This window comes from Sander lucioperca, chromosome 21 (genome assembly GCF_008315115.2).
Source record: "Sander lucioperca isolate FBNREF2018 chromosome 21, SLUC_FBN_1.2, whole genome shotgun sequence".
Lineage (NCBI taxonomy): Eukaryota > Metazoa > Chordata > Actinopteri > Perciformes > Percidae > Sander > Sander lucioperca.
Genome location: NC_050193.1, coordinates 19,623,098 through 19,640,178, shown reverse-complemented (window position 1 = coordinate 19,640,178; position 17,081 = coordinate 19,623,098). Strand labels below are relative to the sequence as shown.

General features: G+C 42.1%; 1 protein-coding gene across 1 annotated transcript in view; it reads right to left on the bottom strand.

Annotated features, from left to right (window-relative positions):
• Positions 1–5,013: 5,013 nt before the first annotated feature.
• Positions 5,014–17,081, bottom strand: part of engl (endoglin, like) — a 29,856-nt gene continuing 17,788 nt past the window's right edge. The window contains exons 10-17 of the mRNA XM_031295130.2: positions 15,667–15,822; positions 13,992–14,075; positions 13,045–13,299; positions 11,448–11,972; positions 9,631–9,775; positions 8,263–8,364; positions 6,046–6,163; positions 5,014–5,239 (exon numbers count right to left, since the gene is read on the bottom strand). Coding sequence (XP_031150990.1) covers positions 6,048–6,163; positions 8,263–8,364; positions 9,631–9,775; positions 11,448–11,972; positions 13,045–13,299; positions 13,992–14,075; positions 15,667–15,822 — 1,383 coding nt within the window. The 3' untranslated portion in view covers positions 5,014–5,239; positions 6,046–6,047. The remainder of the gene's footprint in view (positions 5,240–6,045; positions 6,164–8,262; positions 8,365–9,630; positions 9,776–11,447; positions 11,973–13,044; positions 13,300–13,991; positions 14,076–15,666; positions 15,823–17,081) is intronic.

Here is a 17,081-nt window from a genome sequence, read left to right as displayed (position 1 = left end):
TACTTCTTCTACAGCACATATGGTAGATGTTGCATTAAAATACTCAGATTTAAAGCTGCACTAAATCAATATTTTCACGTTAATGGATCGAAAGACTGTAATGTGAATGGGGTTGCTCATAGTGACCAACCCACAGATTATTGGCACCTATGTCAGGCTTTGCCCATCACCTCACCGCTCTCTGTGTGTTGCTGTTCCCAAAATCCTTTAGTTACAATAAACAACAACAACCTTTGAGCTAACGAGCTACACACTAAAAATGGCAAGTTTTGAAGAAAATTTGGATCGTGCAACAAGGCAGGCGTGCTTGGTTCTTTCGGGGAATGACTGTAAAGATTTAGCACCGTGTACTTATTCACAACACTTCCTGTTTTATCAGGGTTGCATGTGATTTGAGAGTGAAACAGCAAGTCAACATGGATCTCAGCTCCTTTAATACATCTTATTTGCCACAAAAACACAACATAAGTCACATACAGATAAATGCAGTTACCAGCTGATTCAGTTACAACACAAAGTGAAATTGACTCTAAAACACGCAGTCACCCCTCAACTCATCTTTGACCTGGTGTTTCCGTCTCTAAAGGCGATGATGATGATGTGGTTTCTGTTTGAGTCACTCCAACCAAGTTTAGATCCTGTTGAATCCAGATAAACGTCTCTACACGTGTAGGTGACCAGAGTAGAGGGCTGCAACGCAAATCTCATGGGAGCGGGCAGTTTGAACTTTGCTACGGGCGGGAAAGAGCGACTAAAAAAAAACACTGCGGGATCGGGATGTAGCCTGGAACCCCCCCACGCCAGCAGACACCATAGATAGGCTATATATATATATATACTGTCTATATCTATATCTGTCTATATATATATCTATGAGCAGACACCAGCAGCGTGTCTGAGCCTCCCAGGACGGGGGAGCTCCGAGGCTCCGTCCTCCCCCTCTCTCCCTCTCCTCCTCGCTCCCTCATCCTCTGCTCCTTCCTCCCCTTCTCTCAGTAGCAAGCACCTGCCTTATTTCCCTGCATCTTCTCCCTATTAGTCTAAAATGACGTGTTTTCTCATGCGGGACGGGAGAAGACACAAGATCAATGCATCTCTATTATTGTGCGGGCATAAATTCTCAGAGTTTTGCGGGTGCGGTCGGGAGTGGACGTACACATTGCGGGAGCGGGTGGTAATAGTCAGAAATTCGGCAGGAGCGGGATGAAGAAAACAGTCCCGCGCAGGGCTCTAGACCAGACGTCCCAGTTTGACCGGACAGTCTCGATTCTGAGTTGCGTGTCCCGAGTCCCGACAAAAGCCTGTCGGGCCGCTAAAATGTCCCAGTTTACACCAACCACTATGAAATTGTCCCGGTTGTCAGTGATGACATAGCCGACGTGGTCTTATTATAGCCTGATCATTAACTCAACCCATGTAGAAAGACTAATAAAGCGTCCAGCGTATGATTTTAACAATGCATGTGTGTGTCAGTCAATCCTAGCCGTCTGCATCTGCATAATCTGTGCAGCCAGCATTACAATGTATATTTGTAAACATTGTGGCAATGCCTCTTCTTATCTGTCTCCACCCCGACCACCCTCTCCACCCCACACTGGTCCAACAGAGGAGCACCTTTTCTTCGGTGTCGACAGCTTCGATGTCACACGGACCGCTACAGAAAATCATTCCTACCACAGGCAATTCAACTTTTTAACCCTTCATCACTGAGTGTGAGATAAGACTCATGGACATCACAACTGCACTGAATGCACCTTGCACAACCTTGCACAATAGGTTCATCTACATCCTATCATTACTAGTCAAACAGTTGTACATTTTTACATTTTTACTCCCCAACTTGCACATCAAGTTTATCTATATCTATTGAAACAGTTGTACATTTTATTTCCAAATTGTATATATTTGAAATATTGCTCGTGTAGTATTCTATTATTATTTCATGTATATTGTTTCCTATTATTTAATGTTTACTCTGTATGTGTGCTGTGTGTCTGATATTTTGCTGCTGCAACACTGTTATTTCCCATTTTTTGGGATCAATAAAAAAAATCTATCTATCTATCTATCTATCTATCTATCTATCTATCTATCTGTCTCGTTTTAACCATAGAGAGTGAAAGAAATGGAGACAGCAACGCTGTTCGCGCATTTCAAAAGCAGGGAGATTCCGTTCAAAAATCTAGGTCTCCTTTGTCAGTTCGCCATGTGTCTACCGGGCACAAATGCTCCCGTTGAGCGGATCTTTTCACTCATGAACAACACATGGACTGACGAGAGGAACCGCATGACCATTCCCACCTTTAAGGCGCTGCTCGTCACACGGGCCAATTTTGCTGACACCTGTGCGCAACTTCACAGTAGGCTTTCAGCTAACAAATTTATTCTTGAGCAAATTCACTCCTCTAACAAATACTGTATACAGAATGAATGTTTCCAATAGGGAAGCTATCTGCTCTATCAAATGAGATTACATTTTTGTGCGTGTGTGTTGTTGGTTAGAATAACACTGGTAACACTTTACGGTAAGGGTACATGAATTATCATGATTTCATGCATGAATTAATTGATGTAGGCCTATGTGTTATTATTAGGGCTGTCAGCATTAACGCGTTAATCGCGATGCGAGTAAGGTCCGGGCATAATTTTTTTTAATCGCATGCCGCCATTTATTAATTTATTTTACCCTCCACTTGACTTTGCGTCGTGCCTAACAGGCTACTATTTTGACCCTTTGCTACCCTAATTATTATGCATTATGTAATTAATGATTTATGTGTTACTGCATTTCTTCATATCCCATGAATCATTAGGAATTGGTGTGACCTCAAACATGAACAACACAACTATAAAGCATTAGGTACGTGGGCACATCATTAGGAATTATGAATTATTAAGCATGGTCATGATTATTTATTTTTCTGCAAAAAAAATGTGGTCATCACTGCGCAAATTCAGATTTGAACACAACTGATTTGAACACAAAATTCCTGATGATTCATAAAATATAAAGGAATGAAGTAATGCACAAATCATGAATTAATTCATGCATGAATTCATAATTAATGTACCCTTACTGTAAAGTGTTACCATAACTTTAGTTCAAGCCTGTGGCAGCAGTTCCAAATAATTCGTTTAGTGCCATGCAATGAAAAATACCTTTTCACAAAGTTTTTCACAAGTTCAGTGGGTGCATTTTCCAAAAGAATGCGTTAATTCTGAAAAATAAACTTGGTCTAGGGCTGGGCGATATGGCAAAAAATATGATCACGATCATTTTTTCCACATTGATCAATATCTATATTTATCATGATATATAATTTAATAATGCTGCCAGGTTGAAGAGTATCCTGATAATGACTGAAGCCTGAAGAAACCAGAGGGTTAATTAGTTAAACTTTAGAATATAGTTTATTAACATAAAAAATAGAATAACATAATGTAACATTTAACTGTGCAAACATGGCTTGGTTTAGAATATATTGTGTGATAAAAGAATATATTGAATAACATCTAAATGTAAACATTTAACTTTGCAAACATGCTTTATCTGCCTTAACAAAACAGTATAAGTTAGTAATGTAAATGCAAATAATGTCAATCAAACTAAAAGCTGTGACTACTGTCACATTCACTTTTCATATGACGCAATGGTCGCAAAAGACGACACGATTGGTTGTTGTTTTTCAGCCGCGCTAGTGCTGCTAACAGCAGGAGAACTACTAGGATGTTGGACAAAACTTGTGGGCAGACTAACGTTAACATGGGCCCGCATTTTCAAACTCTCTCTGTGGTCGCTGGGATGGGACCTTTTCAACTGACAGAAGAGATTGGTTGTTTCCCGTCTTGGTCGACACCGACCGACGGCATATTTTGCAGACCGTGTTAATCTATGCTTCATTGCTTTTGAGATATCCAAACCACTTCCATATAATTGACGTTTATATTGACTGTTAACTTTTTTGTCAACAATTTCCTCAGCTTTGGATGATGATGCAAGTTCACTTTCACCGTTGCTTTCGTGCCCCTCGGTTCCACTCATTTCTTCACCGCCGGTAGCTCAAACAATGCTCTGCGTAGGAAATGGGTGTGTACTTCTATTGACGTTTTTTGGCGGTTGGCAAACAACTTTTGGTGCTCAATACTGCCACCTTCTGAAATGGAATGGCCTTTTTTTCTGCTGTGTGATAGGCTGTTAGATCTATCCAAATCGAGTAAAATATGTCCAAGTTAATCATCGTTATCGACCTGAATTTTATTGCGATCCCATATCGAGATCGTTTTATCGCCCAGCCCTAACTTGGTCCCACACGAAACTCACCCAATGTCTTTTAATATGATTTTGTGGTATCTGACTATTTACCATCGTGATCTACGTTTTTGGTATAAGGAGGATGCATGAACTTTACTCTACATTCACTGAGAACATCTGGAAATCGTTAACATGAGTAGAGGTCCCCCCAAGACAGAAGAGACCTTTGTTGGAGTTGTGCCAGATAACAGGCATTGATTGGTCAGTTATCCGATCCAATGGTATACTTACGAATCACGTCCTATGCTAATTCAATGCCTTGAGATACAAGTTTTGTCCACACAAAGAAAAGGCAGAGCGACAAATTTTGAAGATTGGGTCGGTCGTCTCTCCAGATATCCATGGGTCTGTAAATTGATGCTGAAAACTCTGATGTAATAAATCTTTTTATACTAAGAGCAGTGTCTACGAAGTTCCTTCTCCATACAACGGCAACACAGTGCTGCAACTAAAATATACCACAATTTCTTAGATATGTAGGCTACATACCAAGAACATTCATGAATATTAACTGAGAAACCCCATTATGTTGTGAGCAGTAGGCCTACGTGTGCTGTTGGCAAAATTGTGTCTAATCTGTCTGTGTCCATCTGACCTGGGCTGGCACATGTTCACGTTAAAAAGCGTGTGCGTGCACGAGCACTACGGTCACACGCAAAGTGTCCCGGTTTTAGTTCCAGGAAATCTGGTCACCCTATACATGTGACAACGATCGCTGCTACTTTTGAGATGCCTTTGATGAAGAATTGCTCGCAACACCAAACAAACAATGTTTCACAATGCGGTGATGTGCTGTTCTGTGTTCACATAGTTTCAGTCCCCTCACATTTCTACAACACAGCGATCAACGATGGAGACGTGCGCAAACATTGGCTCTGCACACACACAAGCTGTCCCAGTTCTCCTTCCTCTGATTTGCAGGAAATCCTGAGAAAGAGATAAAAAAGTAAAAACTGTTCAGACCTGATCTAGCATATCAAGAGTTGAAATCTGCAGGTGCTCGCCTAATGCTGGTATTTTATCTGGAACTGCCGGTGTTTCTAACCACTACAGTTTATTTTATATACCACCTTGGCATTTGGTTCACTCTGTGCCGCCCAGCTGGAGTAACTTGTACAGTTATTTTGTATAAATTGTCATGTCTCGTCCCTGTGTCGAGTTTTTGTTTGTAGTATGTTTCATGTCTTCTGTTTCCTGTTTTACTTTGTAGATTCTTTGTTCTCCCATGTGTTGTCTTGTTTTACTTCCTGTCTTTTATTTTTCTATTATTGTGATTACCTGTCCCTGCCCTAATGTATTGCACCTGTGTCTCATTGTCTCCCCTGTCTGGTGTATTTAAGTTCTGTCTTCCCCTTACCCCAGAGCGAGATCGTCTGCTCCCATGTGTTCAGCCTTCAAGCGTTTTTCCCTGTGTCCTGTTTTCCTGAGTTCCTGTATTCCTTTGGATTTTGACCATTGCCTGTTTTCCCAGATTTCCCTTTTGTCTGCCGTAACTGGACACTGTTGCCTTGCTTTATTCGCTTACTAATAAATCATTGTATTTTACGTACCTAAGTTGTGCATTTGTGGGTCCATTCTCTGTGTGCATGATATAAATGTAGTCTGGATCAACGGAAGAACATTTGCAGGATAAAATGCTTTATACAAATGTTTCCAACACCTATTAACATACTCTCTTTGAGTGTAAAATGAGTGGAGTCTCCCTTTAAAGAGCCGTCCTCATCTGATCTTACCTCTACACCGAGCTGGACGACTGATCCGACGGTGACAGTGGAGTCCAGATGTTGCCGCCTTCATGGGTGTGCGTGTCTGTTAAATGACTTTCTCCTCCAAGTGTCGCTGTACGTGGCCCTTCAAAAAGATAGAATTATAAATCATTTAAAATGTCTCCACACGACCACGGATGGAAAAAAACATCAAGCTATATTGAATAAGCAATGATGTTTCATGTGGTAATCCTGCAAATCCTCATTTATTTTTATTTTTTTTAAATGTTGGTTACATCTTTGATACTGGTGGTTGTTATCAGGAGTTAAAGTGGGATTTGGCAGGCAGGGAACCCTAAATTCAGGGGGCATGCTCGGCCGGGGGAATTTTGTACATTTTAAAGTGCTCATATTGTGCTTTTTGGCTTTTCCCCTTTCCTTTATTGTGTTATATATATTTTTGTGCACGTTATAGAAAGTGAAAAAGCCCAAAGTCCACCCCAAAGGGACTTACCATCTCCAACAGAAAACACTGTTCACAAACTGCTCCAAACAGCTCTATTGTAGTCCAGCCTTTACTTCAGAGACAAACGTGGTCACTTTGGAACACACGTTATAATGCTCACCTAGCTGCTAGCATGGCACGCCCTCATACTCTGCTTCTGACTGGCTAGTAGTCCTTACCTAGGTACTGTCAGGGCACGCCCTCATACTCTGCTTCTGACTGGCTAGTAGTCCTTACCTAGGTACTGTCAGGGCACGCCCTCATACTCTGCATTCTGACTGGCTAGTAGTCCTCACCTAGCTACTGAGCATGTGCGACTCCCAACAAAGATGTTACAGCAGTGAGAGGTCTCACTCTGTAGCTAAAACAGAGAGCTCAACACACAGGGTGAAAAGAGGAGCTGCAGCAATGTGCAGTACGACAAAGATATGTTGTTTTCTGAAAATTAAATCACATAAACCTATTCTGGTACAACTTCTAAATACAATTATGAAACTGAAAATGAGCATAATATGAGCACTTTAAAGTTATATGCATTAATCTGGTGCATTTTGATAGCAAAAATAAAGAGGCTAGATCTATGAAGAACGTTGTACTCTTGTTAACAATTTAATCATAAACACATTGGTTGTATAGGCCTAGATATAAACGGTGATGATACGGGAACACAGTTTACAAATGGTCAAAACACAAAATCGTAGCCAGTCTTAGCTACTAAAAACACACTGAAGTTTGCTGGTGTTAGCTGGGAACAAAGAAAGAAAACAAAATAACCCTAAGATCCATTTAAACAAGAAAAAAAAAATTAAATTCCCAGGGACCTGGGATAGAAATGTCGACCAACCAATAAACCAAATGCAGAGGTGAAAAGTGTGTGTGGGAATTTTATTTTTTTTAAATGGATCTTTGAAGGATATAATTTCTTGCACCAAATAGAACTGAACTTTCCAATGTGAACAGCATTACAGCTCACATTTTTGGAAATGTAGCTATTCCAAGGTACAAATGTGGGACTTTATAACGTGGGCCTAAAAGGTACACTGTGTAGGAGTTTCTCCCATCTAGCAGTGAAATTGTATTTTGCATTTAAACCAATAGTGCTCTCTAGCGCCTCGCTTTGTTAAATGCGTGTTGCATCTACGGTAGCCGTTATGTACCAAGAAGCTACGACAACATGTCTTCCAATTTTTGCTTTTTTTGCGACGAGGATTCCTTCTGTGGCTCGGCATAAGTCTGATCCTCCATGATGAACTAAAGGGCAGTGCAGGCTTTCAAATTTGCCGGGGCAGTGACAAGCGCCTCTCACTGATCTCCTTCTCCGTTTCAGCTGGTTTCAGTCACGTGACGCTGGCTCTGAACGAAAACACGTTGTGGATTAGCTAGACAGCTAGGCTAGTGCTCTATGTCCCTCTCAGTGATTATAGTTTTTCAAAATGGCACAACGACATGGAAGCCTCCTTGGACTTGCCTGTCCAATGGAAATACAGATAAGAAATCCTTCGCTTACGAGGGTAAGTCAGATCATTGGCGATGGCAATTTTACACCAATGAAGACATATTTATGAATGAAGACATTGATTTTAGCTAATAAAATACTTAAAACCCTACACAGTGTACCTTTAATTTTGATACAGTAGAAATGCTTAATGTTGAGCCTAGACCAAACTTCAGTAAAACATAGTAGGCAGTGCTGCCATGTGTTTGTTTTGCCGGTGACAGAAGGATGCTAAAGTCATTACCTGTATAATGATAGATGCACCACAGCCCCCCCGTCAGACAGACACCCATCACAAAGGCAGCGAAGACAATTCCCATCACTGGTCCTCTCTGCACCACAGCGCCTAGAGACACGGTGTTCATGTGGTTAAATAGTCTCACCATAATATTTTTGATAATTAGGATAAACCCCTTGAGATGTATCATCTCGTTTTCGAGGGGATCCCAACATATAACAACCATTACATAACAGAGGAGTGATGATAATAAAAATAGAAATACAATTATCAATACGACAACGTCCATACATTAGCCAAACAAAAACACATTGACACAATTCATCACAACATTACAACCACTAGGCGGCCAAAATGGCCAATAATAAATAAACGGTAGAGTGTGAGTCGATCACCAACTACTATCGGGTATGAACTAGGGCTGCACAATATATCATTTTTTTATCGCCATCGCAATACCAACTGGCGCAATAAACAGTACATATCGCGATAGACATATTTTTTGTGTTAGTTGAAAGAAAATATCAGTAGAAAATTAAACTTTAAAAAGAGCGGTGCCTTTTATGTTCAATTCAACGTTCAATTTGTTTAATGAAACAATGGAAATGATTTCCTTATATTTCTTTTAAATTCAACATGCAATTTGTTGTATTTTAGCAGAATACTGAAAGCAGCAGAAAGGCAGAATAATAAGAACACTTTAAAGTACTCATATCATGCTTTTTGGCTTCTTCCCTTTCCTTTATTGTGTTATATATCTTTTTTTGTGCACGTTATAGGTTTACAAAGTGAAATAGCCCAAAGTCCACCCCAAAGGGACTTACCATCTCCAACAGAAAACACTGTTCACAAACTGCTCCAAACAGCTCTATTGTAGTCCAGCCTTTACTTCAGAGACAAACGTGGTCACTTTGGAACACACGTTCTAATGCTCACCTAGCTGCTAGCATGGCACGCCCTCATACTCTGCTTCTGACTGGCTAGTAGTCCTTACCTAGCTACTGTCAGGGCACGCCCTCATACTCTGCTTCTGACTGGCTAGTAGTCCTTACCTAGCTACTGTCAGGGCACGCCCTCATACTCTGCTTCTGACTGGCTAGTAGTCCTTACCTAGCTACTGAGCATGTGCGACTGCCAACAAAGATGTTACAGCAGTGAGAGGTCTCACTCTGTAGCTAAAACAGAGACCTGAACACAGGGTGAAAAGAGGAGCTGCAGCAATGTGCAGTACAACAAAAATATGGTGTTTTTTGAAAATTAAACCATGTAAACCTATTCTGATATAACTTCTAAATACAATTATGAACCTGAAAATGAGCATAATATGAGCACTTTAACACATTGAGAAAATGACTATAAATGAATGATACTCACTGCTGTGCTGGGGGTCTGGACTGTTCAGTGGGGAGGCGCTCAGGCTCCTGGTTCTTTGGCCAGTGGGGGGCCTCAGCAGTTTGGGTACTAGTGAACTAATCTTCTGGGTGACCACCATGGGCCTGGATAGGTTTCTGATCTCGCACTGTGATGGGAATACGTTTGTTAGTTACGTATGGAGGCAAATAAGAGACGAAAGTATTGGAATAGATTAATTTTTTCTTTACGATAGTTTTTTTTGGCATTTTAAGCCTTTATTTTGACAGGACAGCATAGACAGGAAAGTGGGAGAGACAGGGGGAATGACATGCAGCAAAGGGCCGCAGGTCGGAACTGAACCGCTGTGTCGAGGACTGAGCCTCTGTATGTGGGCGCACGCTCTACCAGATGAGCTACCCAAGCGGCCATAAGTATTTGAATTTGAACAGCCACTGTAAACTTAATATGGAAATATTTTACTTGTTCTTGTAAACCATGTATCTGCATTTATTTGTTTTGAATTCACCTTGAATTTATTGATTTTTGCAATTTTAAAAGCAGAATTTTTCGATCTTTGATGAATCGAATTTGAGCGAACTGAATCTATCTCTTTTTAAATTCTGAAATGTTTTAAATTTGTGACCATTGAAAAAATCTTTGAAATTTTATATTTTCATTCAAGTAAAATATTTCAGTGGGTAGGAAGGAAAGAATGTAGGAAGGAAGGAAGGAAGGAAGGAAGGAAGGAAGGAAGGAAAGAAGGAAGGAAGGAAAGGAAGGAAGGTAGGAAGGGGAGGAATGAATGTAGGAAGGACAAAAAGGAAGGAAGGTAGGAAGGAAAGGAATGAATGTAGGAAGTAAGTTAGGAATAGTAGGAAGGAAGGAAGAAAGGAAGGAAGGAAGGAAGGAATGTAGGAAGGAAGGTAGGAATAGTAGGAAGGAAGGAAGAAAGGAAGGAAGGAAGGAATGTAGGAAGGAAGGTAGGAATGTAGGAAGGAAGGAAGTAAGAAAGGAAGGAAGGAAGGAAGAAAGGAAGGAAGGAAGGAATGTAGGAAGGAAGGTAGGAATGTAGGAAGGAAGGAAGTAAGAAAGGAAGGAAGGAAGGAAGAAAGGAAGGAAGGAAGGAAAGGAATAAATGTAGGAAGGAAGGTAGGAATGTAGGAAGGAAGGAAGGAAGGACAGTAGGAAGGAAGGTAGGAAGGAGGGAATGTAGGAAGGAAGGAAGGAATGTAGAAAGGAAGGTAGGAATGTAGGAAGGAAGGAAGGAAGGAAGGAAGGAAGGAAAGGAATGTAGGAAGGAAGGAAGGATGGAAGGATGGTAGGAAGGAAAGAAAGGAATGTAGGAAGGAAGGATGCTAGGAAGGAAGGAAAGGAAGGAAAAGAATGTGGGAAGGAAGGTAGGAATGTAGGAAGGAAGTTAGGAAGGAAGTTAGGAAGGAGGGATGGTAGTAATGTAGGAAGGAAAGAAGGTAGGAAGGAAAGGAAGAAAGGAAGGAATGTAGGAAGGTAGGAAGGAAGGTAGGAAGGAAGGAAGGAATGTAGAAAGGAAGGTAGGAAGGAAGGTAGGAAGTTAGGAAGGTAGGAAGTTAGGAAGGAAGGAATGTAGGAAGGAAGGAAGGTAGGAAGTTAGGAAGGAAGGAATGTAGGAAGGAAGGAAGGTAGGAAGTTAGGAAGGAAGGATGGTAGTAGTATGTCAATAACTAAACATGTCTGGCCTTGATGTGGTTCTTAGTGCAGCTGAGTTTGACGCCCTGCCTTAACGCATTTAACAGGATGATTTATTCTGCACCTGTTTTGTGCGATGAACTGTAGCTGTAGTGGGTTAGTTGTTCGTGTACCTGATGTCCGGGGGATCTAGATACAAGTGGAGGGATCCGTAGCCCACTCTGACAGTTATTCTTCACGTCTTCCTTCGTGGGTTCCCCTCTTTTCGAGTCAGAGATACACAGGCGAAGGCTGCAGTGCAGGAACTGAATCGAGTTATTATAAACAGGTCGCAGGATGAAACTAAATCTTAACGGCTGTATTTCCTCCTCTTCTTCCTCTCCTCTCCTTGTGCTACTTTTTTCCATCCTTTCTGGTGCTTCTCTCCGTCTTCTTTCAACACTATGTCGGAATGAGAAATCTCTGTCTCCGTCTCTCTCCAGTCCAGCTGTCTCTTCCTTTTCCTCTTCCAGTTCAGCATCACTTTCGGCCTCTTCATCCTCTTCGTCTGTTGCGTTTCCCACGACGGTCAGGGAGGGATCTGAGGAGCAGCCGACGCTTATGACAGTCCAGAAAGGAGACTTTTTGGGGTCTGACAGAGGAGAGACCACGCATGACTTCACTTCCACGACATCGATGAAAGGCCCTTTGGCTGAAATCTGCAGTAGGACAAAACAGCCATGAATAAAACTAATTGTAGTTGCATGTGTTTTAAAAAAACAAACAATTTATTCATTTATTTTTTGCACTCACAGGTAGTACGTTACAACTTTGCATGCACAAAAAAAGATATAAAACTGTCGTGGTTGGGGTTTTTGTTTCCAGTTTTCTAGTCCTTTTTTGTGTGTTTTTTCTGTTGGTCCTGCTTCTCCCTGTGCCTCCTGTGTTTTCCCTCCTCCCATCTGCTCCTTGCTGCTGCCAGTTGACGACGCACACCTGTCCCTCATTCCACAATCACCGCTCCCCCGCCACACACACCTGCCAGCCATCTACAATCAAGCTCAGTACTTCAACCCCGGCTCCACTCACAATGCTCGCTGGATCATTGTCTCTGCCACCCTGTCAGCGGCGCCACACCTTCCTCCCGCATCCAGTCAGCTGGCTTCACCATCCGGTCCCCCTTCTCACGGCTCCCTGCTCTACCCTGCCTCTGCTTCTGCTCCGTCCTGCCTTCGCTCCCGCTTCCAGCCTTGGATTCTCCCCGCTCCCCGGACTTCTGTGTCTCCTCCTTGGTTTCCTCGGCCCCGGGCTCCCCGAGATCCCTCGCCTTCCTATCCCCGTGAGTCCCTCGCCATCCTGTCCCCTGTCTTCCCTCTCCATCCTAGCTTCTGCCCCTGAGTCCCTCGTCCTCCTAGGTTTTCCCCCTCGAGTCCCTCGCCATCCTACCCCAGCAAGATCCCTCGTCATCCTTCCCCAGCCCTCGTATCTCCGCTCCTGTGTTTTGGCATCCGCCTCCCACATCACCTTCCCCATTTTGTGTTATCAAATAAACCTTTTATTGCTGAACTCTGCATTTGGGTCCGTCCTGTGCTTCCCTCGTAACATAAAACACAATAAAGGAAAGGGGGAAAAAGCCAAAAAGCATAATACTATGAGCACTTTAAAAGACTTGACTTGGACTCTAGCTCAATTACTTCCGAGTATCTCTGCTTAGAAGAATTTGGTATGGATAGTTTGCATCAAATAAGCACAGAAAATATACAACACACACACACACACACACACACCGACCTCAACATAGACACGGTGGTCTGCAGTTATGACACAGGGGCCGATCCGTCTCTGCTCGTAGCTCTCGGTGACAAAGAGCTTCAAAATAAGAACAGGCCCGGATCTGTGTCTGGGTGTCGGTAGGTGACTCAGTCCTGGATCAGGTCCCGGACCTTCGGGTGCCCAGGGGAGCAGCCCCGCCTGAGAACTGTTTACATCGACATCATCACCGTCGGCAGATCTGGGTAGAGCGGGGACTCTGGACGAACAGCTGAACTGAGATGAGAAACGAGATTACATGTTAAAAATATTTCATGAGCAATGGAGTAACTAAAACAAAGATCATTGGATAGCATGGGGTACTTTCCATAAGATCATCTCTCAATGCAAATCATACCAGCTATTAGGCTAACTGAAATAAAACCATGGCAATCTCTAGGTATGGTGAAGGGTATGTGATGATGTGGGGTATGGTGAAGGGTATGTGATGATGTGGGGTATGGTGAAGGGTATGTGATGATGTGGGGGTATGGTGAAGGGTATGTGATGATGTGGGGTATGGTGAAGGGTATGTGATGATGTGGGGTATGGTGAAGGGTATGTGATGATGTGGGGGTATGGTGAAGGGTATGTGATGATGTGGGGACCAAGGGAACTTTATCAGGATGCATAGTATCCTGGATCCATTAAATAACTGGCCTTTCAAAATAAAAGTCTGCCTGCCTCTATGGGAATTGAACATAGGGCTGTACTGACTTATGCCCCCTGTATTTTAAGGAAGAACATTTATTTATTATTATTATTCATTCATAAACAAAATTTGTGTCCTTAAAGGTTGGATTTTTCCTAATTCTTTTAATTAAGGCATTAAGATCATTTTCCAAAAGATGATTTTTTTTATTCCTCTTTTTAGTCAACTTTAGCATGGGTGTCCTAATTTCTCCACATGACTGTAAAGGGTTACTCACATGCACGCTGAGTGGATTTTTGGACTTCTTTTCTGTCTCATTGAGCGCCAGAATGGCCTGAGGCTCATCTCTCCATAACAACACCTGGTCAGGGAGAAGAGGGAGAAGAGGGAGAAGAGGGAGAGATAATGGTGTACAATAACATTCTGCATTGCTATGAGAATGCAAAGCTTTTAGTCCTCTGCTGTTTTTTTGTGTACAAGGTCACAAATAATATAAATCTTCATTTCTATGCAGATAGTCTCGCATTGCCAGACCTTCCTCCACAGCTCTATGGAGGAAGGTCTGGCTAGTCCACACAGCTTTCGGGGATGGGAGAAAAACGTGCTCTGGTTTACCGGCTAAGCTCCGGACGGAGCCACGGTGCCTCTGCTAAATAGTCTCAGGAAGGAACTTGTTTTGGTGGAACGTGTACGTTCAAAAGTAGTTTTAGTACTGAGGTTTTTTGCCATGTTCATGTAGCGTGAAGTGGAGGAGGGCACCTTCTGCCTCTGTTATGTCTTTACTTTTCTGAAATCACTCCGTATCTTCCCTCCTTCCAATTTCCAGCCTCTGAACCAACCGAGACCTCCCTCCCACTTAATTTCCCTTTGTGCCGCATCCCTTTTTTTTAGACTTTAACTCAGCGCTGTTCTGGTCACGTTGACCTGGGTCCCACAGGGAACAACTTCCACTTACTATAATTTCACATAAGTGTCCATTATGTGCCTTGTGTTTTTGTTTTAGCCACTGCCTGTTTAACTCTGACCTCATTTCCCTCCTGTGCTCTAAAAGCTTCAGTCATTCTGTTTCTCAAACCCCATCTCTAATTCACCCTGCCTCTGTTGGTTTACGTCATTATTTGAACAATGACAACATCAACTTTTATAATCTCCCATAATTTATATTGAGTGCAAAAAAAAGAAGAAAATATGGGTTATTTTATGGATTGAATAAATAGATTTTGGTAAAATATACTTAAAGTGTTCATATTATGCTTTTTGGCTTTTCCCTTTCCTTTATTGTGTTATATATCTTTTTTTCTGCATGTTATAGGTTTACAAAGTGAAAAAGCCCAAAGTCCCCCCCAAAGGGACTTACCATCTCCAACAGAAAACACTGTTCACAAACTGCTCCAAACAGCTCTATTGTAGTCCAGCCTTTACTTCAGAGACAAACGTGGTCACTTTGGAACACACTTTATAATGCTCACCTAGCTGCTAGCATGGCACGCCCTCATACTCTGCTTCTGACTGGCTAGTAGTCCTTACCTAGGTACTGTCAGGGCCCTCATACTCTGCTTCTGACTGGCTAGTAGTCCTTACCTAGGTACTGTCAGGGCACGCCCTCATACTCTGGTTCTGACTGGCTAGTAGTCCTTACCTAGCTACTGAGCATGTGTGACTGCCAACAAAGATGTTACAGCAGTGAGAGGTCTCACTCTGTAGCTAAAACAGAGACCTGAACACAGGGTGAAAAGAGGAGCTGCAGCAATGTGCAGTACAACAAAAATATGGTGTTTTTTGAAAATTAAACCATGTAAACCTATTCTGATATAACCTGTAAATACAATTATGAACCTGAAAATGAGCATAATATGAGCACTTTAACTCGTGGTTAAATAGACTGCAAAGAATTAAAGATACAATGGTTTTCTATATCTCTAAACAATTTCTGTCCAAATGTCTTATCTCACCATGTTTTTGTACTTCACCCTTCGAGGCTGTCCCAGGAGCAGACCCTCAGTGCCACAGGAAATGACTGGGAACACCAACAGGAAATGACTTCCATTGGACTGAGCCTGGCACGTTGAGTCTCGTAGAGTCACGGCAGCCACCGGGACAGACAAGCTCTGAAGGAAAGAACTGATAGTGAGACGACATAACGTTCAAATAAATAATTAAAAAAAAAACAAAAGAGCTTTTCAACAGGGGAAAATGGCTGCTCTTGTGTGACGTAAACGCAACATTTTTCAACTTTCTGCTAAGATATATGTGACTTTTGCAATGAAAATGCGGGGATTATGAAATCATGCGAGCCCTGCATACTGTAAGAAATTAAGTTGCATATTAAACTGGGCCTACAATAACATGTAGGGTGGCCTAAAGCCTTTACACATACCTTTCTGTTGTGCATACAATACTAAGCTGTTAAAATAATTATTGACATTCATATATTTATACATTGTGTAAATTTAAAAAAACAAATCACAAATAGGCCGATTAACTTTGATTTAATAATATGTTGGACTCATGTTTATGTATATTTTCAGACACGTTAACATTTGAACTTTTTATTTTTTATTTTTTATGATTAAACAATAACTTGGGGGCCCTCCTACAGTAACTCTGAGGATCCCCTAAGGGTCCCGGACCCCCTGTTGAACATCCCTGTGGTAGATAGTACCAAATTGTTGCCTGTAGATTGAGAATTTAGTAGCTTGTCTGTTTGCACTCATGACGCAGAAGAACCTTAGTGTTGTCCATCAGTACTTTTGTGTTTTGTGTATAAGTCCTGGCTGCAAACTAGTGCCGTCAAACGATTCAAATATTTAATCGCGATTAATCACATTAACGTCATAGTTAACTCGCAATTAATCTCACATTTTTATCTATTCTTAATGTCCCTTGATTTCCTTTTGTCCCATTATTTTTTCTCATTTTAATGCTCTTATCAACATGGAAAAGTGGATCGGCTTGCTTTGTGCTTTTGTCGCCTGGCTTTGACGAGGGGGGGCGGAGAATTGGCATCAGCCGTGTGCTTGGCCATCAGCTGTGTGCTCGGCCATCAGCCGTGTGCTTGGCCATCAGCTGTCTGCTTGGCCATCAGCTGTGTACTTGGCCATCAGCTGTGTGCTTGGCCATCAGCTGTGTGCTTGGCCATCAGCTGTGTGCTTGGCCATCAGCTGTGTGCTTGGCCATCAGCTGTGTGCTTGGCCATCAGCTGTGTGCTTGGCCATCAGCTGTGTGCTTGGCCATCAGCTGTGTACTTGGCCATCAGCTGTGTACTTGGCCAACAAGTGGTGATGATAGCTCAGTTCACAACGACCAAACACACGGATCACTTTGGTCTTGTCAATGGAACCATTTGGCAACTTTTTAAAAGTAAACT